This window comes from Oryx dammah, unplaced genomic scaffold, assembly GCF_014754425.2.
Source record: "Oryx dammah isolate SB20612 unplaced genomic scaffold, SCBI_Odam_1.1 HiC_scaffold_13, whole genome shotgun sequence".
In the NCBI taxonomy this organism is placed as follows: Eukaryota; Metazoa; Chordata; class Mammalia; order Artiodactyla; family Bovidae; genus Oryx; species Oryx dammah.
This window is the reverse complement of record NW_024070197.1, coordinates 40,853,401-40,878,904: the sequence shown is the minus strand read 5'-3', so window position 1 is coordinate 40,878,904 and position 25,504 is coordinate 40,853,401. Positions and strand designations below refer to the sequence as shown.

At 39.1% G+C, this 25,504-nt stretch overlaps 1 protein-coding gene across 1 annotated transcript in view; it reads left to right on the top strand.

Annotated features, from left to right (window-relative positions):
- The first annotated feature begins 1,166 nt into the window (after nt 1-1,166).
- The window catches only part of LPCAT2 (lysophosphatidylcholine acyltransferase 2), a 65,531-nt gene continuing 41,193 nt past the window's right edge, over nt 1,167-25,504 (top strand). The window contains exons 1-8 of the mRNA XM_040254015.1: nt 1,167-1,419; nt 6,771-6,910; nt 8,613-8,830; nt 10,326-10,438; nt 12,582-12,642; nt 13,516-13,574; nt 15,303-15,337; nt 18,397-18,451. Coding sequence (XP_040109949.1) covers nt 1,249-1,419; nt 6,771-6,910; nt 8,613-8,830; nt 10,326-10,438; nt 12,582-12,642; nt 13,516-13,574; nt 15,303-15,337; nt 18,397-18,451 — 852 coding nt within the window. The 5' untranslated portion in view covers nt 1,167-1,248. The remainder of the gene's footprint in view (nt 1,420-6,770; nt 6,911-8,612; nt 8,831-10,325; nt 10,439-12,581; nt 12,643-13,515; nt 13,575-15,302; nt 15,338-18,396; nt 18,452-25,504) is intronic.

Below are 25,504 nucleotides of genomic sequence, written 5' to 3'. Positions count from 1 at the left end.
ATCTAGGTTGGTCATAACTTTTCTTCCAAGGAGTAAGCGACTTTTAATTTCATGGCTGCAGTCACCATCTGCAGTGATTTTGGAGCCCCCAAAAATAAAGTCTGACACTGTTTCTACTGTTTCCCCATCTATTTCCCATGAAGTGATGGGACCAGATGCCATGATCTTTGTTTTCTGAATGTTGAGCTTTAAGCCAACTTTTTCACTCTCCTCTTTTACTTTCATCAAGAGGCTTTTTAGTTCCTCTTCACTTTCTGCCATAAGGGTGGTGTCATCTGCATATCTGAGGTTATTCATATTTCTCCCGGCAATCTTGATTCCGGCTTGTGTTTCTTCCAGTCCAGCGTTTCTCATGATGTACTCTGCATATAAGTTAAATAAGCAGGGTGACAATATACAGCCTTGACGTACTCTTTTTCCTATTTGGAACCAGTCTGTTGTTCCATGTCCAGTTTTAACTGTTGTGGAGACAAATAGTCTCCAAGTCACTTCTCTTTTTTCTGAGACCAGGTTCCTCATCCAGTTCAGAGGGCAATGGTGGTTTTGTATTTTTCTAGTCATTGTAGCTCAATTTTCCTTGGGAAAACTATCTTCACGTTGTCAGTCCGTATTTTGACTGGAAGACAGCCCACTCCTGGCACCAGTTTCTCTATCAGTCAGGACTCTTTCAGCTGTAACTGATAAACATGGCACTCAAACTGGTTTAAGCAAAAGCAAAACATGCACCAGAAATCAGATCCACCCTGGATAATGAACCCTCTTAATGGAACAGCCCAAGAGTTGCTCCTCAGATCGCTGGATTCAGGTTCTGGTTATCTCGGTATTACGAATGGGGCAACGGAGGTTCATGGAGACAATGATTTGGCCAAAGAGCCAATAAAAGCGAAAGTTAAGCCAAGTTGGCCTGATGCTGGAGCAGAGAACAGTTTAAACTGTCTCTCTTGCGGGTGCGTCGCTTTGAAGGAAAAAAAGTCACCTCCAAGGGGGCGGAGCTATGAATCCCAAAAGGAAGGGCCAGACACCTGAAAGGGTGGGGCTGTGCTTGAGGTGGGGGGTGCGGGGGTGGGGCCAGAACTTGGGCGTGTTCGGAGCCAGAGGGGCGGGGCGAGAGCGGAGGGCGGCTAGGTAACTTTGGCGCCTGCGCAGAAGCCCCGGACTCCTAAGCGGCTCCCACTGAGTCCTGGCGGCAGTGCCCACTCGCGCGCTCCGCGTGGGTCGCTTCGCTCTAGTCAGACGCCAGGGTCGGCCATGAACCGGTGCGCTGACGCGCAGGCCGTGGCGGCCACTGTGCCGGGAGCTGGCGTCGGGAACGCGGGGCTGCGGCCGCCCATGGTGCCCCGCCAGGCGTCCTTCTTCCCGCCACCTGTGCCCAATCCCTTCGTGCAGCAGACGCGGCTGGGCGTGGCGAGGCGCATCCAGGTGGGGGCGAGGGTCTGACAGGAGAGGTGGATTCAAGTGAGGGGCATGGGTTAGAGGGAGGAGGGCAGATCCGGGTGAGGGACGTCTGACAGGGGAGGCAGACCCAGGTGAGGGATGTGAGTCTGACGAAAATTCAGGGGACTGACTAGAGACTGACCGGCAAAGCAGATTCAGGTGAGCGACAGGAGTGTGAGAGAGGAGGCAGGTCCAAGTGAGGGGAGTGGGTCTGAGGGAGGAAGCAGTCCAGGTGAGGGACGCCTGACTTGGGAGACAGATGCAGGGCAGGGGTGTGGATCTGAGGGAGGAGGCAGTTTGAGGAGGGCCATGGGTCCGTCAGGGGAGGCTGTTTTTAGAGGGCAGTGTGGGTGTAAAGGGGAAATGACTGAGGGGAGTGAGTCTGGGAAGCCAGGTTCGAGGAAGAAAGGAATGTAGATCTGAGAGGGGAGGGCTTCTGAACGGGCCAGGAGTGTGCAGGCGGCAGAGACGCTGCGCTGAGAATTTAGGACCCTTGGGAGGATGCTTGGAGGTCTGGGTGTGTGTGTGTGAGAAGAGAAGATGCAAAGAATATGTGGGTCTTGGGAGAAGGTGCTAAACAGGAGGAGGCTGAGCAGGCCTGTGGCAGAGGAAACATTCTGTACTGAGAAGAGGGAAGGGCTCTGGGAGAAGAACTTCAACCTGAGTGTGTGGAAGTGTAGTGGGAACTCATCGTACTGCAGGAGAGTGGGTTTGGGGAGTTTTTTGTTGTTTTGTGTGAGGGAAGGAGAGGAGTCCTTTTGGGATGAGAAGAGTGAGGGAGAAGGCAGAGAACCCGGGTCTGGAATTAGAACCAAAAGAAAGGTAGGATGTTTTGGCTGAGCAGTTGCATCAAGGACGGGAAATCACAACCTAAGAAAAGGAATAATACGGGTCCGCTTAAGGTATTCAAGAGTTTTTGGTCCTGAATCGGTTTTCACCCAAACACTTCTCGTAGATTGAAGGACGAGAGACTCTCTGGTTGTTAAAAACGGCTCTATACAAAAAGGAAGTTCCTGTCCTTTCCTTTTTCTTGTAAAGCACTGCTTTTACCATTAGCAGTTACACTCACTCTTTGGACTTCCTCTTTGGTGAAGTTAGTGATCAGAGAACAAGATAGACTATGCAAGCTACATTTGTCCTATGTGTTCTGCATGGGAAAATTTTTTTTAATGTTTCCTGTCCATCTTACATATTTATTTACTTTGGATTTGAAATAGTGTAATTTTTGCACAGCATGCTTATCTGCACTGAGACCGTTGTTCTCTATGGCAGAAATAGGTTAAGTGCTGGGCTAAGCAGTGTGGGTAGTGATTACAGTAATGGTTGATGGGTGTCTGAAGGTATGAGAAAGGAAGAGGAAGATAATGAATGTAGCAATACCTCTTTGTAAAGAAACTAAATGTTTAAAAACTTGATCTTAAGATGTGTCTTAAAATTATATATATGTCTTAAAATATATTCCCATGATATCTTAAAATTTCTGAGTGAAAGTCACTCAGAAACAACAAATTCATTGACTCTCATTCAGAATTCCTTTTGGCCTGAGTTCATCAAATCAGTTATACTTAAATGAAGGTATGTCCATCTCTTTGGCTTCATGTATTGGAGAGAGGCTCAAAGTGGCATGTTTTTAAGTATGTACATTGTACCTGGATTACTAAATTTTTGAGGTTTTGTTTTTTGTTTTTTTAAATAGCATGCCTGCAACCATTTAGAGAGCACTTCCAAGTAACTCTATAAGAATTGTGATATAATGGAATGATCACTAGTCTTAGAAAACCTGCTCAGGCCCTGTCATTTATAAGTTGTATGACTGGCCAAGTCAGTTGACCTCTCTCAACTTCACTTTCCTTATCTATTAAATTGGAATAATAATACATCAAAGGAGGGTTAAAATTAAGTGAGATAATATGTGAAAGAACCTGGTATTGTTTGCTGATCTTGATAGTTATCAATGCCATTTGTTATCTACAAATTGTATACAATTGTAGTTTTGTAGTTTGTATACAAATTGTACTTAAAACTTACCACTTGGATTGGATAGAAATGAATATAGTTGCAGTATTTTTTAAAATGTTAAAATGCATGTAGACAGAAATTCCAAAGTAGTTTCAATGGATTGAACAGTCTGGGTAAAGGAAAATTTAAATAGACACAATTGAAAAACAATGTTGTCTGTATTATCCAGTTTAAAAGATTGATATACTTGTGTTTAAGGATGACTCAATATCATGAATTTAGGCTAAATTTAATCTTAAATGATGATCAATATCTTAAGGACTGTTGTCACTTTTGCATCTCATAGGGCTTAGCTTTACTGCTCCTCCTCTCTTTTTGACTGTTTAAGGGTCTGTTCCATAGTGGCATGGAGAAAATTAGCCTAGCTTTTCTTTCCTCAGTAGAATATGGAATTGTAACTGTGGGTCATTTACCATACCAGAAATATTTGTTGGATGCCTACCATATGCCAGTCACAATGTTACTCTCTGGAGATAGAGATATAATGAACAAGCGAAATAAGGACTCTGCCTATCATAAGCCTGTGTTTCACTGAAAAAGTTAAACAAGCAAGTATAGAAATATGTATAATTCCGTGTCTTAGTAAGTGCTATGAAGAAAGAGGAAAATAATCACAATAGTGTCAAAAGAAGGCCTTCCTAGAGAGATAACTTATTACCAAAAGAAAATATGATGCATAATCCTCTTAATCCGACAGTTACTCAAAATTGGTTTTGTCATCTTAATAATGTTTAAAGATTAAAATTTTAAATCAACTTTGTATACTAGCAGCAACTGCAAGATGAAATTAGATAATCTCACGATAGCAATAAGTGAAAGTCGTTCAGTCATGTCCGACTCTTTGCAACCCCATAGACTGTATAGTCCATGGAATTCTCCAGGCCAGAATACTGGAGTGGGCAGCTGTTCCCTTCTCCAGGGGATCTTCCCAACCCAGGGATCAAACCCAGGACTTCCACATTGCAGGCAGATTCTTTACCAGCTGAGCCATCAGGGAAGCCCAAGAATACTGAAGTGTGTAGCCTGTCTCTTCTCCAGCAGATCTTCCCAACCCAGGAGTTGAACCAGGGTCTGCTGCACTGCAGACAGATTCAAGACCACTACAACAAAAACAACAGAATTCTATTGTAAGAAATTAATGAAGACTTACATAAAATAAAGATCTATACCATGTTTGTAAGTTGGAAGAATCAACATTATTAAGATGGTAATTCCTCCCAAATTGATCTATATGTTCATCGAAAGCTCAATAAAAATTCCAACAGGCTTTTTGTGTGGAAACTGACAGATTAATTCTGAAATGTATGTGGAAATACTAAGGATATAGATTACCCCCAAAAAAGTTTGAAAAATAAAAAGTTGGAGGACATATACTACCAGATTTCAAGACTTATTACAAGACTGCAGCAATTAAGAGAGTAGGGAATTGACAAACATACAGACGAATAGATCAACAAAACAGAATAGAGAGCCTACATGTATGTTCAATTGATTTTTTGACAAAGTGGCCAACAAAATTTATTGGGGAATGTGAAGTTTTTTCAAAATTGGTTCTGGGGATGGCACTTCACTAGCGGTCCAATGGTTAAGACTCTGCACTTTCCTGGAAGGGGCGCAGCTTTGATCCCTGGTCCAGGAACTAAGATCGCACAGGCCTCAGAGCGGGGGTGGGTGGGGAAAGCAGGGGCCGGGGGAGCTGGTTCTGGAACAACTAGATAAATCTGTAGATAAAAATGAAACTTGATCCCTACTGTACACCACACAGAAAGTAATTTACGATGGATCATAGACTTGAACATAAAAACAAAATCCATATATCATTTAGAAGAAGAAGATATAAAATATCTTCATGATCTTGAGATAGGTAAAGATTTCTTAGAAAGGGTGCAGAAGAGAACTAAATTGATAAATTAGTCTTCATCAGAATTAAAACGCTTCTCATTGAAAGATACCAATAAGAAAATGAAAAAGCAAACCATGGAATAGGAGAAAATATTTTCAATATATATATTGAAAAAGGGCTTGTAAACAATATACGAAGACCTCCTAAAAATTGATCAGAAAACGACTAACAACCCAATGAAAATGGACTAAAGACTTGAACAGATAGGTTAAAGGGATGACCAATAAGCCCATGAAAAAATTTGCTCAGCATCATTGTTCATTAAGGAAACCACAATGAGATATCATTTTACACCCACCAGGATGGCTACAAAGACTGACAACACTGAAAATTGATGAGACTGTGAAGCAACAGGAACTTTCATACTTCACTGTTGGAGGTATAAAACGACACAACCACTTTGGAAAACAATTTGGCATGTTCTTTAAGCACACCCTGGCCTGACAATTTCACCACCATCCACCATGAATGAAAATGTATGAGTCTCAAAAATTGATGTTTACTCATATAGATAAGAACTTATAATAGGCTAAATGTCCCTGAACAGATTAATGGGTAAATTAATTGCAGTATATTCATACAATGGAATATCACTCTGCAATGAAAAAGACTGTATTACTGATACATATGACAACATGGTTGAATCTCAAAAATATGAAGTGAAAGAAGCCAGATGTAAAAGAGTACATACCATGTGGTTTCATTTATATGAAAATATGGAACAGACAAAAACTATAGTGAAAGATTGTCAGTGGTTGCCATACACTGAGGATACATTGACTACAAAGAGACACAAGGGAATTTTTTTGAGTGATGGAAATGATCTATATCTTGATTATGGTGGTATCTGCATAGCGCTATACATTTGAAAAGCTCATATTGTATTTTGTGTAAATTAGGCCTTCATAAAATTGATTTTTTAAAGTGATTTTAAACACCAAATGTCAGCAAGGATATACAGTGACTGAAGTTCTCATACACTACCAGTGACGTTTTAAAATGATACAACCGGACTTCCAGTGGTTAAGAATCCACCTTGCAATGCCGGTGACATGACATTCAATTCCTGGTCTGGGAAGATTCCACATGCCGCAGGGCGACTAAGCCTGTGTATCACAACTACTAATCCCACACTACCACTAAGCCCAACACACCTTTACTTTGTTTCCCCAGCAACCCCTATTCACATTCACTGGTTTTCTCCCCTATTTCTTTTGCTACCTAGCAGACTTTGTGAGATCAGATATAATTCTTATTTCCTTTGTGCTTAGATCGTTGCCTGGTGCAGGGTAATGCTCAATTCATCTTTGAGTGAAAGCTTGAATAGCCTAAGATTTTTCTTTTAAGTATATCTGTTTGATAACTACAGCATTAAAATGTCATCTATTTTTTAAAAATCAACTTTGACTTTCAGATTTTCTTCCTTGGAATTATCCTGCTTCCAATTCGTGCCCTATTGGTTGCATTAATTTTATTACTGGCGTGGTCGCTGGCTGCAATTTCAACAGCATGCTGTCCTGAAAAGCTGACCCACCCAATAACTGGTTGGAAGAGGTAAGAAGTAACTATGTCTAAATATTAGGTGAATCAAGATTAGAAGAATTTATTGAAGTTTAGGCAGTGATCAACAATTGTGGCTCTGAATATAGGATATTTTGGAATGCAGTCGTTAGAGGCTGTGCTGTGTTGTGCTTAGCCGCTCAGTTGTGTGCGACTTTTTGCAACCCCATGCACTGTAGCCCTCCAGGCTCCTCTGTCCATGGGGATTCTCCAGGCAAGAATACTGGTGTGGGTTGCCATGCCCTCCTCCAGAGGATCTTTCCAACCCAGGGACTGGACCTTGTTAGAGGCTACATCGGAGAAGGCAATGGCACCCCACTCCAGCACTCTTGCCTGGAAAATCCCATGGACGGAGGAACCTGGTGGGCCACAGTCCATGGGGTCGCTAAGAGTCGGATGCAACTGAGCGACTTCACTTTCACTTTTCACGTTCATGCATTGGAGAAGGAAATGGCAACCCACCCCAGTGTTCTTGCCTGGAGAATCCCAGGGATGGGGCAGCCTCGTGGGCTGCCATCTATGGGGTCACACAGAGTCGGACACAACTGAAGCGACTTAGCAGCAGAGGCTACATCACTATAAGTCAAAAACAGAAGGTCTGAAAGTTCTGTGACAGGGTGAGCTCTTTATCTTTAAATAAATAAAGATCTCAGCTCTTAAACTACAGAGCAAGGAGAGAGCAATCATTTCCCTGTGCCCTCCTGAAAAGTACTTGGGCTTTCTGTGTCTCACTTCTCCTCACCATGAAATAAAAGTTAGAGAAACTTCCTTGGGAGTTAGTTGCTTAATAGCTCCTCACAATATTATTATGTGAATGTTGAGAGAATTCAACAGGAAGCTCATTTTTTAAAACTCCTGTCAGATGTCTTATGGAAGACACATATTTTTCATAAAAAGCTATATGCTTATTCATATACTGAGATGTCCATCATGTGTTTGCACTTCTAGGACTGTGTTTTTGTTTTTCTACTCAACTGAGTTTATCAAAGACAGAGACTGGATCTTACTTGTCTTATGTGTCCAACAGGATTCCTGGCACAATTTGATTTAATTAATTTTTAATGTCAGATTCTTTTAAAGTAGTAAACAAATCAATAACCAGAATTAAGTGCATCTTTGTTCCAGGAAGTGAGATAATAAATTTACTTCTTAAGATTCTTCATGATTTTTAAGGGCTATAATGATATAAGTAATAAGGCTTACTTTTAAAATTTTATTCTTAAAATAACTCTGAGGACTGTTTCAGCATGCTAGTTCTAAGAGTGTTTTTGAGGGTAGAAGCATCTTTGTTACACAAATATAGATATCTAAGGTGACTCATATGAAGGACAAACTGATTTGGATTTCTCAGTGGGGATGCATGTTGAAAATTCATTCTTATTACTTTATAGTCATGTGGCTTTGGAAAAATTACTTCTCTGGGCCTCAGTTTTCTCATCTGTAAAATGGGAATAATGATAAATGCTCTCTATTTCATAAAATTGGGCTAGGGATTAAAGAAATTAATATGCATAAAGTACTTAGAACAGTGCCTGGCAGAAAGAGCTCCACTGAAGTATTAGCTGTTCTTCCTAGCTGATATTTTAAAATGAAGTGCTGACGTGTTTTGGGTTTTGCTTTGTGCTTTAGAGTAAACCCTGCTGTTAGCTGCAATTGGTAAAGCTAATTATGTCCATTTTTTAATTTATTTCCAAAGGAAAATTACTCATCCAGTCTTGAAGTTTCTAGGCCATGCCATGTTCTTCTCAATGGGGTTTGTAGTTACTGTGAAAGGAAAGATTGCAACTCCGTTGGAAGCACCAATTTTTGTCGTTGCCCCTCACTCAACATTCTTTGATGGAATTGCCTGTGTTGCAGCTGGATTACCTTCTATAGTATCTCGAAATGAGAATGTGCAGGTGCCTCTGATTGGCAGTAAGTACTCTGTAAGACAACAGAGATAAAATATTTTCACGTTCATGCTTTAAATTTAGAAAATTCTGTATAGTTTACTGATTAATTTTTTAAAGACTTTAAAATAATAAAACACTTCAAACATTTTATTGCTTTTAATGAGGTATAATATCAAAAGAATGAATTTGTGAAAAAAGATTAAAGACCTCCCTACCTATACCTCATCATTCTTTTTAATTTTTTTAAAATTTTTAAACCTTTCAGATATAATTCTTTTAAATATTTATTTATTTATTTCATTTATCTTTTTGGCTGTGCCGTGCAGCATGTGGGATCTTAGTTTCCCTACCAGGGATCAAACTGGCACCCCCTGCAGGGAATGCACAGAGTCTTAACCACCAGATCATCAGGGAAATCCCCTATCATTCTTTTTAAACCTTACCTCTGCCACTGCACCATCACTTCTTCCTGCTCCTAAATATAAGCCCAAAAGAACAGTTTTTCAATACAAAATATGGTAAATTTTTTGAGAGAGAATTTAATTGAAGAATTTGTGAAAGCACCAGTTACCTAGTATTTCAGTGAATTTCTCTTCAGGGTATTAGGCTGATAAATGCAATAAGTCTTTTCTCCTAACTCTGTTTTCTTCATTATTGCCCCCAAATCTCCATGAGGGAAAAATGTGTAACTTGTTGAAAATTATGATGTAGAACAATAAATGCTTCCTGCCATAAAAATAATGAAACAAGTGAAATGTTTTTTCCTACCGGATGCTTTGCTTTCTCCCCTGGGGATTAGTCTCTAAGTAACCGCTTCCAGTTGTCCCAAGGCTATTGCCAAGCATCAGGTGGTGAGAGGGTAGGTTTGAAAATTGCCTTGGTACTCTAGAGAAAATGATAGTAGTTCTTACAGCTTTCTCATTCAGCTAAGAAACACACACACACTCTCTCTTTTTTTTTTTTTTAAGATAACCACCTTGCTTTGTGTAACATGACATTTTCCCCTAAAGTTGTTTAGCAATAGATTTTTTGTGAAATGAGGTTTATTGTGCTAGGAAGCTACCTACTCAAAAGACTATTGCACTGAAAATTTTATTAAGATAAATAGCAATTGCCCCCTACCCACATGTACTATGGCTTCACATAATCAGCTTGCAATATTATTGCAGGAATATTCCCAAAATAAAACAAGACAATCTATGGTGTATTACGAATGTTTAATGTAAATTGAGAAAGAAGTCTTTTAGGGAGAAAATTGCATTTGTTTTTTTTTCCATATTCCTGTTGCTAACTTCTGTGAAATCAATGAAGTATTTTTTAGGTATAAATAGCCACCTGTCCTTTTGAAGCCAGAATCTATTAATAATAAGTTCTAACAAACTTTGAGTTAGAGGGTTTTTTAAGTTCTCTTTGATTTGCTATCTTTTTAATTTTCCATGCAATTTGTTTTATAATTTGGTATCATTTCTATAGTAGCTGTAGCCCAAAAAATGACTTATGACTCATTTGTTTTAAAGGAATATTGCGGGCCTTGCAGCCAGTGTTGGTGTCCCGTGTAGATCCAGATTCTCGAAAAAACACAATAAATGAAATAATAAGGCGGGCCACATCAGGAGGGGAATGGCCCCAGGTAAAATACAATAGATATTTATTTAAATATATTGAGAATTTATTTTTTGTACACTTGTATATATTCATTTGGATCCATATATCAGGGTATACCTTATGCTAGTTGTCTTTAGCATAATAAAAGCAGAATAAATGAGTAAGGATTAAGAAGTCCTCTTCTGCATGAGATACTCCTAGAATTAAATGTATCATTCTTTTTTATTCTCCAAACTCTTTGAACTGGTTTTTACTTTGTGTCATAAAAAGTAATTTTCTACCTCTGAATTTATTTATCATTTTAAAGATGAGATACTAAAGCTCAGTTATACTCAAAAATATGGTGGGTGGGTATATTTTGAAAGTGATTAATATTTTAAGATTATCTGAAGTATATTTAGATAGTGCTTTTCAGTTCAGGGGGGCATTCCAGAATCATCTGTAGAACTTTTCTACATTTTACCATCCCATCTCCTCCTTCCCCTGGAATGCTTTTTTTTTTTTTTAAAGTTTGTTTATTTTTGGCTGTGTCTGGTCTTAGTTACCCGACAGCATGTGGGATCTTAGTTCCCTGCCCAGGGATTGAACCCACCTCCCCGACATTGGAAGACAGATTATTAACTACTGGGCCATAAGGAAGTCCCTGGAATGCTTTTGAAGGTGTGGAAGGAGCAACATTTATTGCATAAATAGAGCCTCATGGGTGATTCTGATAAGTACCCCCCTGCCTTTGCCCAAGTGAAAACAAGTGATCTCTAGCAGAACTTATGGTCCTGAGGTTACCTGGCTACTCGTGGTCATGTTTCGATATTAAAGTACTAAGAGGCGTATGATCAACCAGGAGGTTTTAGAAACCAAGGCATGTGAGGAATGATTTAAAGAGTGACTGGGAAGAAATGACATTTAGAATAAGGATTTGATTTTGCTCTTTGGCTCCAAGGAATTTATCTAGGACTGGTGGGTGAAAGTAAACAAGATTTCAGTCCACTTTGCTCATTTCAAGGAACTTCCTGTCCAGAATTAGAATGGTCTGATTTGGAACCTCTTTCTGGAATGTTCAGGCATTGGCTAGGCAACCATTGAGGGGGATATTATAAAAAGAATTCAAGTATTAGAGATGATATATGATGTTTAATGCCCCTTCTAGTCCTTGCTGCTGCTGCTAAGTCGCTTCAGTCGTGTCCGACTCTGTGTGATCCCATAGACAGCAGCCCAGCAGGCTCCCCTGTCCCTGGGATTTTTGAGAGTTTATGATTTACTCTACATTAATTTATTCTTCATGGTATAGCTATAGAATATCCACTGCATGAATTATATTTGTTATTGTATCCAATTGGAATAGGAAACCTGTTTGTTTGTTTTTTAAGTTGGAGAATGGAATCACACCTATTCACAATTTTTATTTTACAAATAACTTGTTATGGTAGTTTAGCTTATTAATTACTTTAATTGTGATAAAATACCCATTACTAAATGCTGTAAGTGCAGGGATTTTGTTTCTGTGCTTAGCAATTTACTCATTGCTAAATTCCAAAGGCTTCAGAAAAATCAACCTGCTGTTTTATTCAGTTAATGAGGAATTGTAGTGCATAGTTTTTGTGTGGAAATCATAATATATTAAAAACTAAAAACACCTCCTCAGAAAAGAATATTAAATTGTATTCCATATGTCAACAAATTCAAGTAAGCCTAAAGCATATTGTTGGTATTTCCTCCTTTTTTCTCAGTACAATCTGAAACTGTATGTTGTAAGAGGGAATATCATTTAATGGGAAAATTGAAACAGAAGTAGCAAATGATTTAGTTAAAGGTGTATGCCAGTAGAAGAAAGAATTTAATATTGCATAAAATGAATGCAACTTTGACCATAATTCAGGGTCTACAGCTTCTTTGAACCCTTTTCAGATCATTAGCATTATCATTAAGAAACATTTACTGTGTATATTCTCTCTTCAAAACTTTAATTCATTTTCAGGTTATCTTAATGGTCAGATTATACTTCTTTTAGAGCAAAACTGAACGATCTGATTCTAGGTTTCACTGAAATTAAGTGCTAGCTTTTTATTTTTGCTTTATAAAAATTGGCAACTGTGAAGTCATAAGAAAGCAAGTAAAGAGGTAATCTGTTAATTAGACTGAAATATTAAATCTATTCCTTTTCTCCCAAGATACTAGTTTTCCCAGAAGGTACTTGTACTAACCGGTCCTGTTTGATTACTTTTAAACCAGGTGAGATCAATTAAATTATGTATTTTGACAAAATAATATAGATGATTTCTCAAGTGAGCTAATAATAAATATACAAAATAACTCATCAGTTTGCTTGGAGCATTTCTTATTTTCTGATAAAATGTTTTTAATAATGTGAATCCACAACTCACTCTTTCACTTTCTCTTTTGGTATCATAATACCTTCTTCTTTGGAATGTCGTGTGTGTGTGTGTGTGTGTGTATGTGTGTGTTTGAGCAGAAACCACTAGCAATTTTTCTTTTCCTCCAAGAACAACCCCCACAGACACTTGGGGTCCGTGTCATCAAGTTAGAAAACCTATTTCAGTTATCATTATAATGCTTTTAATTCCTTCTGAGGGTCATGCCTTTTTAAAATATTATGAAGTTGTGAATTTTATAGCAACTTATAATTTCATATGTTATTTAACAGTCATTACTAATATTTTTAAATGTTTTTGTACTGGCTGCTAGAATGCTCAGAACCAAAGTCAGAACTCACTCTAGCAAGTGTGGTAGTTAGTGGTTCAGCATTTAGTTTCATTTAGATTTTCTTCTCTTTATTTTATCTTTTCCTCTTAAAAAAAAAAAAGCTTGTTGAATAATAGGTATTTGGAAAATGAAAACAAATTGAGATAAAAATAATATTTTAAGTGACTTAGGCATAACATTTAATATTTTGCTTACATATTTCTAAATTTAAAAATCTCTCATTTTGGCTAACATTAGGAATTTACCAACATTCAGCCAATAGTTTATGTGTATTCTTAAAACATTTAGTATATTTATATTGTTTATTATTAATTTTTAAATTCACTGTAAAACTTGAATTCATATAAAGAGCATGTTATAAATTTCACTATGTGGTTATAGGAGCCTTCATTCCAGGAGTTCCAGTGCAGCCAATTCTCCTCAGATACCCAAACAAGCTGGTAAGCCTCATATTTTACTATGAGAAGAATCTCACCATTCCTAACAGCACAAATTCTCTAGGACCCCTTTTGCTTGAATAAATTGATGAATAGGTAAATGGTGGGAACAGGTAGGCAGTCTCATTCTCCTTGCCACATTTAGTTTTTAAAAATTTGTGAAATTGGGGAGTTCCCTGGTGGTCCAAGGTTAGGACTTTACCTTCCGGTGTTGGGGGTGAAGGTTGGATCCCTGTTTGAGGAGCTAAGATCCTACATGCCTCATGGCCAAAATCCAGAACATAAATAACAGAAGTAATACTGTAACAAATTCAATAAAGTTTTCTTTTTAAAAGTCTGAAGCCTGGTTTACAACCTTAAAAAAAAGATACTTTCTTAAAAAAACTTGTGAGGAGGCAGAAATTGGTTGATACCAATTTTTGATACTGCTTTTGCTATTACTAAGCTGCTGCTGCTGCTAAGTCACTTCAGTCGTGTCTGACTCTGTGTGACCCCATAGACGGCAGCCCACCAGGCTCCCCTGTCCCTGGGATTCTCCAGGCAAGAACACTGGAGTGGGTTGCCATTTCCTTCTCCAATGCATGAAAGTGAAAAGTGAAAGGGAAGTCTCTCAGTCATGACCGACTCTTCGAGACCCCATGGACCGCAGCCTACGAGGCTCCTCTGTCCATGGGATTTTCCAGGCAAGAGTACTGGAGTGGGGCGCTATTGCCTTCTCCAACTAAGCTACAGGAAGAAATCTCCTTAGCTTCTGCCCTATTGTCCCTGTGATGGTATGAGTATGTCTCAGCACCAGGGTCTCTTAGATTAGATTTGAAAAAGCTCTCACAAAGTTGTGATTTTTTATAAAGTTTGAAAGGAAAAACATCTCCTGATTCAATGGTCATTACTGGTGGAGAAGGATTGAAGTAGCAGGATAAATTTGGAAGAGGCTTGGTGTTCAGTGACACTCAGTAGCTGTGATACTTGACAAGTAGCTTAAATAAGAAAATAGATGCAAAGACCTTCACATGCTACAGAAAGTCCATGTGGGCTCAGGAAATAGCCTTTGCTTCAGCAAGATGCATTGTTGTCTTCTGGATATTGGTTGTGTCATCATTTTCCTAAAGAAAGTCATTTTTTGGCAGGGAGACAGATGTTTTGTTTCTGAGAGGAACTTTCTTTACTACAGAATTTACATAAAAAAGTAGCATGTAATTATTCATGATCTATGTTATTTAAGATTGAGTTCTTAATCAGCTTCCTATCAGTGGTTGATTTCTCAGCTTTGCACACATCAAAAAATTTATCAAATTTTTACTCAATATACTTCTGCATGTTATTTATCCAAATTCTTTCACTTTGTACTATTTCGTTTCTATAGTCTCTTCTCTGATATAAACTCCTTTTTGAGAACTGACGAATTCTGGTTTTTGTAAGCCAATTAATTATCCAGATATGTTTATATTAGGAAAATAGTTAAGCATACACAATCTTTTTTTTTTAAATTCAGATCAACTTAATTCCATAAAAAGATACGTGGTTACATATGGATGATAGACAGATCTTTGCCATGTAGATATATAATCCAAGAATTGATAGATCACTTCACTATTGTTTAGTGCTTATTTTGCTTTTCAACATATTGCTTTTAATTCAAAAAGGAAGTATATGAATACCAATATCAAAATAAAATTTTTGGTTTTGTTTGATATTTTTTCTGTAATAGTTTAAATACTATTGTTATTCTAGGATACTGTGACTTGGACGTGGCAAGGATATACATTGTAAGTTGCTTACATTATTATTCATTTATATAAATTTTATTTAAGTAAAGAAAGAGAAAGAATTTGTTCTTTTTTTTTTAAGCCTTGTTTTTATAGAAGTAAAGATTTCTCATCAGAGCCTTAAATTACTGATAAGTTTCTGTAGAGAGCATAACTATCTTGCCCATTAAACCCCAGTGTCTCCCATGTGCAGAATTCTAGTTGTTTGTCAGTTCTAATGCATCTCAAGTGTTTACCAATTCTTAAGAAACATTCCAGTGATCTCATTTGCATCCTCCTTAGCTTAAATTTTGTAGTTTCATTTTCATTGCAAATTTAACATTATCTGGTGTCTCCATCTTTTTTTCACTTCATTGGTTTAAATAGTCCAGAACAGTTTAGTCATATGGCCTGAAATAGTTGTGATGTGTCTGATTTGAGTTGAGGAAATAGCTAAGCAAGTTTTCACTTCCACTCTTGGGTTTTGAGAGGCTGGGAAATCAGCAGTTTCTATAAACAGTTAGAAGAGAGGAATACAGTTTCACTGTTAAGCAAGCTGAAGTGAAATAGAACTTTAAAAAAGAGCAGAACACATAGAATCTTACTTTCTCTCAAGAAGTTCTTTTGTTTAGTTCCCCTCCCTATTTAGGTGCCTCCTTTGGTCCTTTTACCTGCACAGACAACATTGACATCCCTCAGTGTTCACCTCAAGGAACCTGGCTGGCTTTGGGCTGCAGAAGAGAAAAATAAAATGATAAACCTTCCCCCAAATTAAAAAAAAAAATGAAAAAGACAACCTTTTTACATTTTGGGTTTGAGGGCTTTCCCAGAGCTTATGCAGTAATGCCTTTTGATACTGTTACACACAGAGCTCAAATTACTGATGGATAGGTGACCATCACTTGGAAATATTTAAAAGAAATCATACTTTGCCTTCAAATATATTGTAGACAATCCAAACAACTTATGAAAATTAGATTTTTTCACTACAAACTTATTTTCTCCATTTTTGTGTATGTAAATTGCTTTGAATAATACATTTAAATCAGAATAAATGGGCTGATTACATGTGTTAATAAATAATGATACTTGTGAGACATTTATATTCCTGTTATGTTTCAGTCCTTGGTTGTCAGAGTTAGGTAAATAACGCTAAAAATAGGGCACATAAACTGTAAAGGATATCTATTTATTCCCTTGGCTAGAATACCTTTCCTGTCATCACTAATTTCTAATTCCTGGTTTTCAGAAACAAATAGTATGAGAACATTTTAGGAAAAAAATACCTGAAAATTGAGGGATAATATATTTATGTTTCCTGAGGTATGTCATCCTCAGGGCCTTTACAAGTTAAGCCCACTTAGAGACAGTGACTTTGGGCTCATTGTGACTTTTTTTGGTTTTGCAGCTGGACCAGTGGAAATGAAGGTCAAATAGGAGATTGGGGGTAAATAGGCTGGTTAAGTATTTAATCTAGGCTTCTAACCTGAGAAGTATGTGACAGGAGGAAAAATAGAAAGAATACAGCTAAGAAAGGAAAAAAATATTTTCAGAGTTAAAGATATCTAAGGATTTGTAAACAAACACAAGATCTTCTAAAGAAACAACTTTCTTATCTTAGGTCACATTGCACTTATGTGTGGTAACCTCCCGTTTTTACCTTATCTTCTCATCTCCATCATGTTATATTTAGCACTGTGTCTGTTATGTCTAAATCAGTTTCTCCAATTGTCCTTGAGAATTCCATAAGAAATGATGTTTGGTTTGTCTGTAGTGTGGACACAAGTCAAGTTTAAAGAGATGTTGTGTGTGGTTTCATTTTTTTTAATAGTGTTCAGAATTTTCAAATCAATATTTAAATCATTAATTCCAAAGCTCTCTGTTAATCATTAAAGAACAATTTACTTAATGAGAGATAATATGGATTGGCTTTTATTTTTATGGGCCCACATTTTTTTTTTCACTATTAAAAAAAATTTAGTAACATAATATTTTACTCAGGAGTTTTTCTATAGACAAATTACTATATCTTAAAATGTGACTGTGAGTAGTTTTCTCTAGGCCTAGAGGAGTCTTTGTGAAAAGTGAAGTCGCTCAGTCGTGTCCAATTCTTTGGACCTCATGGACACCAGGCTTCTCTGTCCATGGGATTTTCTAGGCAAGAGTACTGGAGTGGATTGCCTTTTCCTTCTCCATGGAACTTCCCGACCCAGGGATCGAACCCAGGTCTCCTGCATTGTAGACAGACACTTTACAGTCTGAGCCACCAACTTCCCTGGCAGCTCAGAGGGTAAAGCGTCTGCCTACAATATAGGAGACCTGGGTTCAATCCCTGGGTCAGGAAGATCCCCTGGAGAAGGAAACGGCAATCTACTCCAGTACTCTTGCCTGGAAAATCCCATGGACTGAGAAGCCTGGTAGGCTACAGTACATGGGGTCGCAAAGAGTCGGACGTGACTGAGCGACTTCACTTTCACTTAGTTGTCAAGGAGACTTCAAATTTGGGGTTCATTCTGCTGAGCTGTGGCTCTGACCCATAAATACATATTTGGTGTTGTGTTTGGCAATTTAACTTTTGAATATCAAGAATAGTTCTCTATCCTCCAATTAAAAAAATATCCTATGATAAACCATGGGGGCTTCCCAGGTGGTGCAATGATAAAGAATTTGCCTGCCAATGTAGAAGATGCAAGACACAGGTTCAGTCCCTGGGTCAGGAATATTCCCTGGAGAGGGAAATGGCAGTCCACTCCAGTATTTTTGGGAAATCCCGACAGAGGAGCCTGTTGGGCTACAGCCATGGGGTTGCAAAGAGTCAGACATAACAGAGCAACTGAGCACATGATAAACCATAAAGGAAAAGAATATTAAAAAGAATGTATAATAAAAAATTAAAAATATTTTTAAAAGAATAGTTCTCTAAGTCCCAAAAGTGGTAAAGCAGCAGAGTGGCATTTATAAATGCAGAATACACACAAAGAGTGACAAAGGTTGCTTGTTTGTCAAGAAAGGATGGTTGAGCAATATTAGACAGTACTTGTATTACCACATAAAAATGGCCTTCTCTCTTTTCTCCTCAGCATTCAACTTTGTGTGCTTACTTGGTGCCAGCCCTTCACAAGGGTGGAAGTTGAGGTAAGTGGTTCAAAATGTAGCCTTGAAACTTGTGGTTTGGCCTTTCTTATCATAGTGAGTTTTCAGTCTGGAGAAATCAGATGTAGAAAGATTGTAAGTTAATTTGCCACCTTGAAAATCAGCCCTGTTCCTTTGCAAATTGTGTATCTAAACCCAAGCTGTCAGAACTAGCCCTTAAACTTGTGTTAGGAAGCACAACTTCCTAGCTTCAGGGAATTTCCAATATGTCACCACCCTGGTTGGCCATATTTTCATCACTCACTCCTATCTTTTTATTCCTTTTAATGCTGACAAATAGATTTAAGGGACTAGATCTGATAGAGTGCCTGATGAACTGTGGACAGAGGTTTGTGACATTGTACAGGAGACAGGGATCAAGACCATCCACAAGAAAAAGAAATGCAAAAAAGCAAAATGGCTGTCTGAGGAGGCCTTACAAATAGCTGTGAAAAGAAAAGAAGCAAAAAGCAAAGGAGAAAAGGAAAGATATACCCATTTGAATGCAGAGTTCCAAAGAATAGAAAGGAGAGATAAGAAAGCCTTCCTCAGTGATCAGTGCAAAGAAATAGAGGAAAATACAGAATGGAAAGACTAGAGATTTCTTCAAGAAAATTAGAGACACCAAGGGAACATTTCATGCAAAGATGGGCTCAATAAAGGACAGAAATAGTATGGACCTAACAGAAGCAGAAGATATTAAGAAGAGGTGGCAAGAATACACAGAAGAACTGTACAAGAAAGATCTTCATGACCCAGATAATCACGATGGTGTGATCACTCACCTAGAGCCAGATATCTTGGAATGTGAAGTCAAGTGGGCCTTAGGAAGCATCACTTCAAAGAAAGCTAGTGGAGGTGATGGAATTCCAGTGGAGCTATTTCAAATCCTGAAAGATGATGCTGTGAAAGTGCTGCACTCAAGATGCCAGCAAATTTGGAAAACTCAGCAGTGGCCACAGGACTGGAAAAGGTCAGTTTTCATTCCAATCTCAAAGAAAGGCAATGCCAAAGAATGCTCAAATTACTGCACAATTGCACTCATCTCACATGCTAGCAAAGTAATGCTCAAAATTCTCCAAGCCAGGCTTCAGCAATATGTGAATCGTGAACTTCCAGATGTTCAAGCTGGTTTTATAAAAGGCAGAGGAACCAGAGATCAAATTGCTAACATCCACTGAATCATCGTAAAAGCAAGAGAATTCCAGAAAAACATCTATTTCTACTTTATTGACTATGCCAAAGCCTTTGACTGTGTGGACCACAATAAACTATGGAAAATTCTGAAAGAGATGGCAATACCAGACCATCTGATCTGCCTCTTGAAAAACCTGTATGCAGGATAGGAAAGTTAGAACTGGACATGGAACAACAGAGTGGTTCCAAATAGGAAAAGGGGTACGTCAAGGCTGCATATTGTCACCCTGCTTATTTAACTTATATGCAGAGTACATCATGAGAAACGCTGGGCTGGAGGAAGCACAAGCTGGAATCAAGATTGTTGGGAGAAATATTGATAACCTCAGATATGCAGATGATACCACCCTTATGGCAGAAAGTGAAGAACAACTAAAGAGCCTCTTGATGAAGGTAAAAGAGGAGAGTGAAAAAGTTGGCTTAAAGCTAAACATTCAGAAAACGAAGATCATGGCATCTGGTCCCATCACTTCATGGGAAATAGATGGGGAAACAGTGGAAATAGTGGCTGACTTTATTTTGGGGGGCTCCAAAATCACTACAGATGGTGATTGCCGCCATGAAATTAAAAGATACTTACTCCTTGGAACGGAGAAGGCAATGGCACCCCACCCCAGTACTCTTGCCTGGAAAATCCCATGGACAGAGGAGCCTGGTGGGCTGCAGTCCATGGGGTCACTAAGAGTCGGACACGACTGAGCAACTTCACTTTCACTTTTCACTTTCCTGCATTGGAGAAGGAAATGGCAACCCACTCCAGTGTTCTTGCCTGGAGAATCCCAGGGATGGGGGAGCCTGGTGGGCTGCTGTCTATGGGGTCGCACAGAGTCAGACATGACTGAAGTGACTTAGCAGCAACTCCTTGGAAGGAAAGTTATGACCAACCTAGATAGCATATTGAAAAGCAGAGACATCACTTTGTCAACAAAAGTCTGTCTAGTCAAGGCTTTGGTTTTTCCAGTGGTCATGTATGGATGTGAGATTTGGACTATGAAGAAAGCTGAGCACCTAAGAATTGATGCTTTTGAACTGTGGTGTTGGAGAAGACTCTTGAGAGTCCCTTGGACTGCAAGGAGATCCAACCAGTCCATCCTAGAGGAGATCATTCCTGAGTGTTCATTGGAAGGACTGATGTTAAAGCTGAAACTCCAATACTTTGGCCACCTGATGCGAAGAGCTGACTCATTGGAAAAGACCCTGATGCTGGGAAAGATTGAGGGCAGGAGGACAAGGGGACGACAGAGGATGAGATGGTTGGATGGCATCAGTGACTCAATGGACATGAGTTTGGGTAAACTCCAGGAGCTGGTGATGGACAGGGAGACCTGGCATGCTGTGGTCCATGGGGTCATGAAGAGTCAGACACAACTGAGTGACTGAACTGAACTGAATGCTGACCTCTGCCAAGTTTCATGATAAGCCTTTACATCCTAACCAAAGGAGCTATAGTAGCTGGTGGAACCCCTCAGCTTCTTGAAGATTTATTTTCTGTGAAATCTGAAAGATTGTGAGAGAGGCACAGTCAGAAACTCTCATTTTTAGAATAGTCTGTACATGGAAAACCTGAAGAAATCGTGTTACGTGAGCCATTAAGGCAGAAGAGCCATAAAGGCAGCTCATATCGTCATTCACAGGACACTGTTTCACGTTCAGTTACAGTGGCAGGTGGGGAGTGGAGCAGTAATCAGAATGTTCTGAAAATTATGACCAGATTTTTAAGACTTTGAAGACTGATTCCAAGAACTCTGCTTAGTTTCTAGGGATGACATGGAATAATGGGCCTTTGAGTTCAGAATCTTGTTGGCTTTGGTGATACCCTTAGGTAGCTTCTGAAGAGAGAGGATCAGAATAATGGTTCTTCAGATTTTTGCTTGGATTTTCCAATTGCATCCACAGCTTTTGTAATGAAAACCTTAAGTTTGTATATGTAATTCAGAGTCCTGAGTGGGGGCCAGTGCTCTAAGTGACAGGACTGTGGAATTTAAGTTATAAGAATCTTATTTTACCTCGTTAGATAGCTTGGTTATTCAGCCATTTAGATGTCAATAATGCCAAATGTTGTAGGAGCTCAAATTATGTCAGAGTGAGTTTGATTACAATGAAATTTTTCTTGAGACTTGCAGGTTGTTTTTCTGCCATGAAAATACTTGTTTATTAATTATGTGTCACACTTCCCCACTTTTATAACCAGCTCAGTATCTCTCCGTGTGACCAGAAAACACTAGATCTTAGATGTTTCTAGAGAAACAGGTTTAATTTCCTGAGTCTATGAAATAAACTGACAACAGGCAGATTAACAGCGGAAAAGATATGTACAAATTTATTAATCTGTATCCTGATAAGTTTAGAAAGTATGAGGAGAAGCAAAATGAATCAGATTTCTTTTTCTGAGACTTCTCGAGCCTTTGAAATGTTTGACCACTGAACCCCTTTTCTCTCTGGAAACCTCTTAGAACCAGTGTTCCATAGAATAGCATTTTGGGAAACCTTGTTGGAAAGAAATATTACTTCTAAGTACTCTGAGCACTGTTCTTCCTTCTTGAATAGCTGCTCAGATAACTAGCCCTGTTTTCTTTATTTAAAAAGAAAAAGAAAACCCAGACATAAACAGCCATACGCTCTTCCCTGCAAATTCAGAGATACTGTTTTTATATATGTGTGTGAGAAGTTACTCATTCATGTCTGGCTCTTTGCAGTCCCATGGATTGTAGCCTACCAGACTCTGTCCATGAGATTTTCCAGGCAAGAATACTGGTGTGGGTTGCCTTTTCCTTTTCCAGGAGATCTTCCTGACCCAGGGATCAAACCCAGGTCTCCTGCATTGCAGGCAGATTCTTTACCACTGAGCCACTAGGAAGCTCATTTATATATATATAAAACTATATATATATATAGTTCCTTCCTCTTAAGTTACCCCTCTTTAGCTAAGATCTGGCAGTAGACGTGGAAATGCACACAGAACTGTTCATTTTTTGTGTCTAGCACACATATCAGCGGTCAAATTCTGTTACAACAGAGGTATGCAAGTTCCTCGTGCTTTTGCCCTGACCATTGTTACCACATTTCCTTTCTGGGTCGTAGCTTGCTTGCTTTCTTTTCAATTACAGTATTTGCATCCTCCTACCAGTTCTTGGACCATTCAGATAATATTTCCTGCAAAGCAAAGAATGTATCCTTTGTTCGACAACTTCACACTCAAAATAGCTTTCAGCCAGTTGAAAACGGCTGAATAGGTAGGGATTTGAGGGGTAAGAATTGAAGATGGAAATTTGTGGAGTTCAAACTGGGTATTCTTGTTTTCGTTGTTGTTGTTTAGTCGCTCAGTTGTGTGCAAATCTTCTGTGACTCCATGGACTGTAGCCCACCAGGCTCCACTGTCCATGGGTTTTCCCAGGCAAGAATATTGGAGTGAGTTGCCATTTCCTTCTCCAGGGAGTCTTCCAACTCAGGGATCAAACCTACATCTCCTTCACTGGCAGATGGATTCTTTACCACTGCGCACCTGGGAAGCCCAAATTATTATTTTAATTGTAATTTGAAGTTTATGAGTCTACCTTTCACCCAGGGGACTCCTAGCTACTTTATGACTTTTGAATGTGTTAATTCCTCACTGCTGCTGCTGCTGCTGCTGCTAAGTCACTTCAGTCGTGTCCAACTCTGTTCGACCCCATAGACGGCAGCCCACCAGGCTCCCCCGTCCCTGGAGTTCTCCAGGCAAGAACACTGGAGTGGGTTGCCATTTCCTTCTCCAATGCATGAAAGTGAAAAGTGAAAGTGAAGTCGCTGAGTCATGTCCGACTCTTCGAGACCCCATGGACTGCAGCCTACCAGGCTCCTCCATCCATGGGATTTTCTAGGCAAGAGTACTGGAGTAGTGTGCCATTGCTTTCTCTGAATTCCTCACTGGTGGGCTGTAATTGGAAAATGTATCCCAGAGGCCCGCTAGGCACTAAGTATATGTGCACCATGGCTCAAGTCTCTCACAAGGGACTTCCCTGGTGGTCCAATGAGTATGACTCTATTTTTGCTTTGCAGACTTTTCAAATAAGGTCATCTGTACCATTTTTATAGATCCCAAATGTAAGTGATATTATATGATGTTTGTTTTTCTCTTTCTGACTTACTTCACTCTGTATGACAAGCTCTAGGTCTATCTACATCTCTGCAAATGGCACTATTTCAAAGAACTGCACATTTCTTAAGATTCACCTATTAAAATCCTTTTCTGTTACTTAGAGGAGGAGAAGATTGATTGTAGTATCATTACTAATCAATCTTCCTCTTGTCATCATTTATTTAATAGAAAGGAATGTGCTCATGTGGTCATTAAACAATGAATAAACCAGCTTTACTGGTTCAGAGTGTTCTTGCAAAAGACTGGCTCTGGGTAACAGAGAGCCTTAAACAATGCTTGGGAGAATTGGGGCTTAATCTTGTGTGGAGTCTAAGGCCCTTGGCCCTTGGGACCAAAAGTACAAACAAAGGATGCTAGTGTGGGAAGCAGTCCAGTTAGACTCTGACCTCCTCCTCGTCTGGGTCAGAATGGTACCGAGTAAATAGGGTGAGGGAGGAGAGAAGATTGCAGTGAGGAGGGGATGGAACTGGGGAGCCTATCTCAGGTGCAATGGGAACGTGAATTGAAGCTCACATGGGATGCTGTAGGGTAGGAGAGGTTTCCCTCTACGCATCCAGGTTAGATTCCTGGGTCTATGAAATAAACTGACAACAGGCTGATTAACAGCAGAAAAGATATATACAGATTTATTAACTTTTCATATGGTATGCACAAGGGCATCATAGGGCATAAAAAGTGAATACCCCAAAAAAGTGAGATTTGAGAGCTTGTATACCTTTATTCTTACCTGGAGAATCCCAGGGACGGGGGAGCCTGGTGGGCTGCCATCTATGGGGTCGCACAGAGTCGGACACGACTGAAGTGACTTCAGCAGCAGCAGCAGCAGCAGCATACCTTATTATTAATAATAAAAGCAGGGGAGGGAGGGCATAGGCCGCTTAGGGGAGAATAAATGATTTTTAAGAAAGAACAGTAGGCTCTTAGAGATGGGAGATGTGATGGTGTGTGATAAAGTTTGTCTGGGTCTGATGTTGCCTTCTGGTCTCTTCCCCTCTGATGAGAGTCAGTCTTGCCTGTATGATGAAACTCCCTAGGAGGAGATTTAGGACAATTAAGTTCTTTTTGGAAAATCTGTCATAGGCTGATAAGGGGAGTTCAGAGAAAGCCTCTCCCTCCATTGCTGTTTTTAAGTGTCTTCATCTTAAAATAATCAATATATCTAAGAGGCATATTTGGTGTGGCATGTCCTGAACTCCTTCACTGTCTTCTTTCTAAAGTTGAAAATGAAGTATCATTGAAATGAAAGTGGAATTGCAACTTGAGACAAAAGGACCATGTCTGAAACAGGAAAATAGGATGGCAGCAGGTCAAAGAGGGATATAAGAGGACTTCCAAGCAGCATGAGGTTTGATTTAAGTAACTTGATCCTCGCCCATCACATCGACAATAAAAATAGAAAAAATAGACTTGGTGTTAAGATCACATATTTTGGCCCACCTGCACAAACTAGAAAGATAAAAGATCTTCAGTATAAGAAACAAAAAAATTTTTTTTTTCTCATTGCAGCATGTGGGATCTTAGTTCCCTGACCAGGGATTGAACCCATGTCCCCTGCAGTGGAAGTGTGGCGTCCTAACCACTGGACTGCCAGGGAATTCCCAAAAACGTACTTTTATATTCGGAGCGAGCATGGTCACCTTGAGAAATTACATAATTTTTCAAGCAGCTCCAAGGACTTGAACATGAATTTGTAGTAGCCTCAGCCAATGAGGTTTTGTACCTTT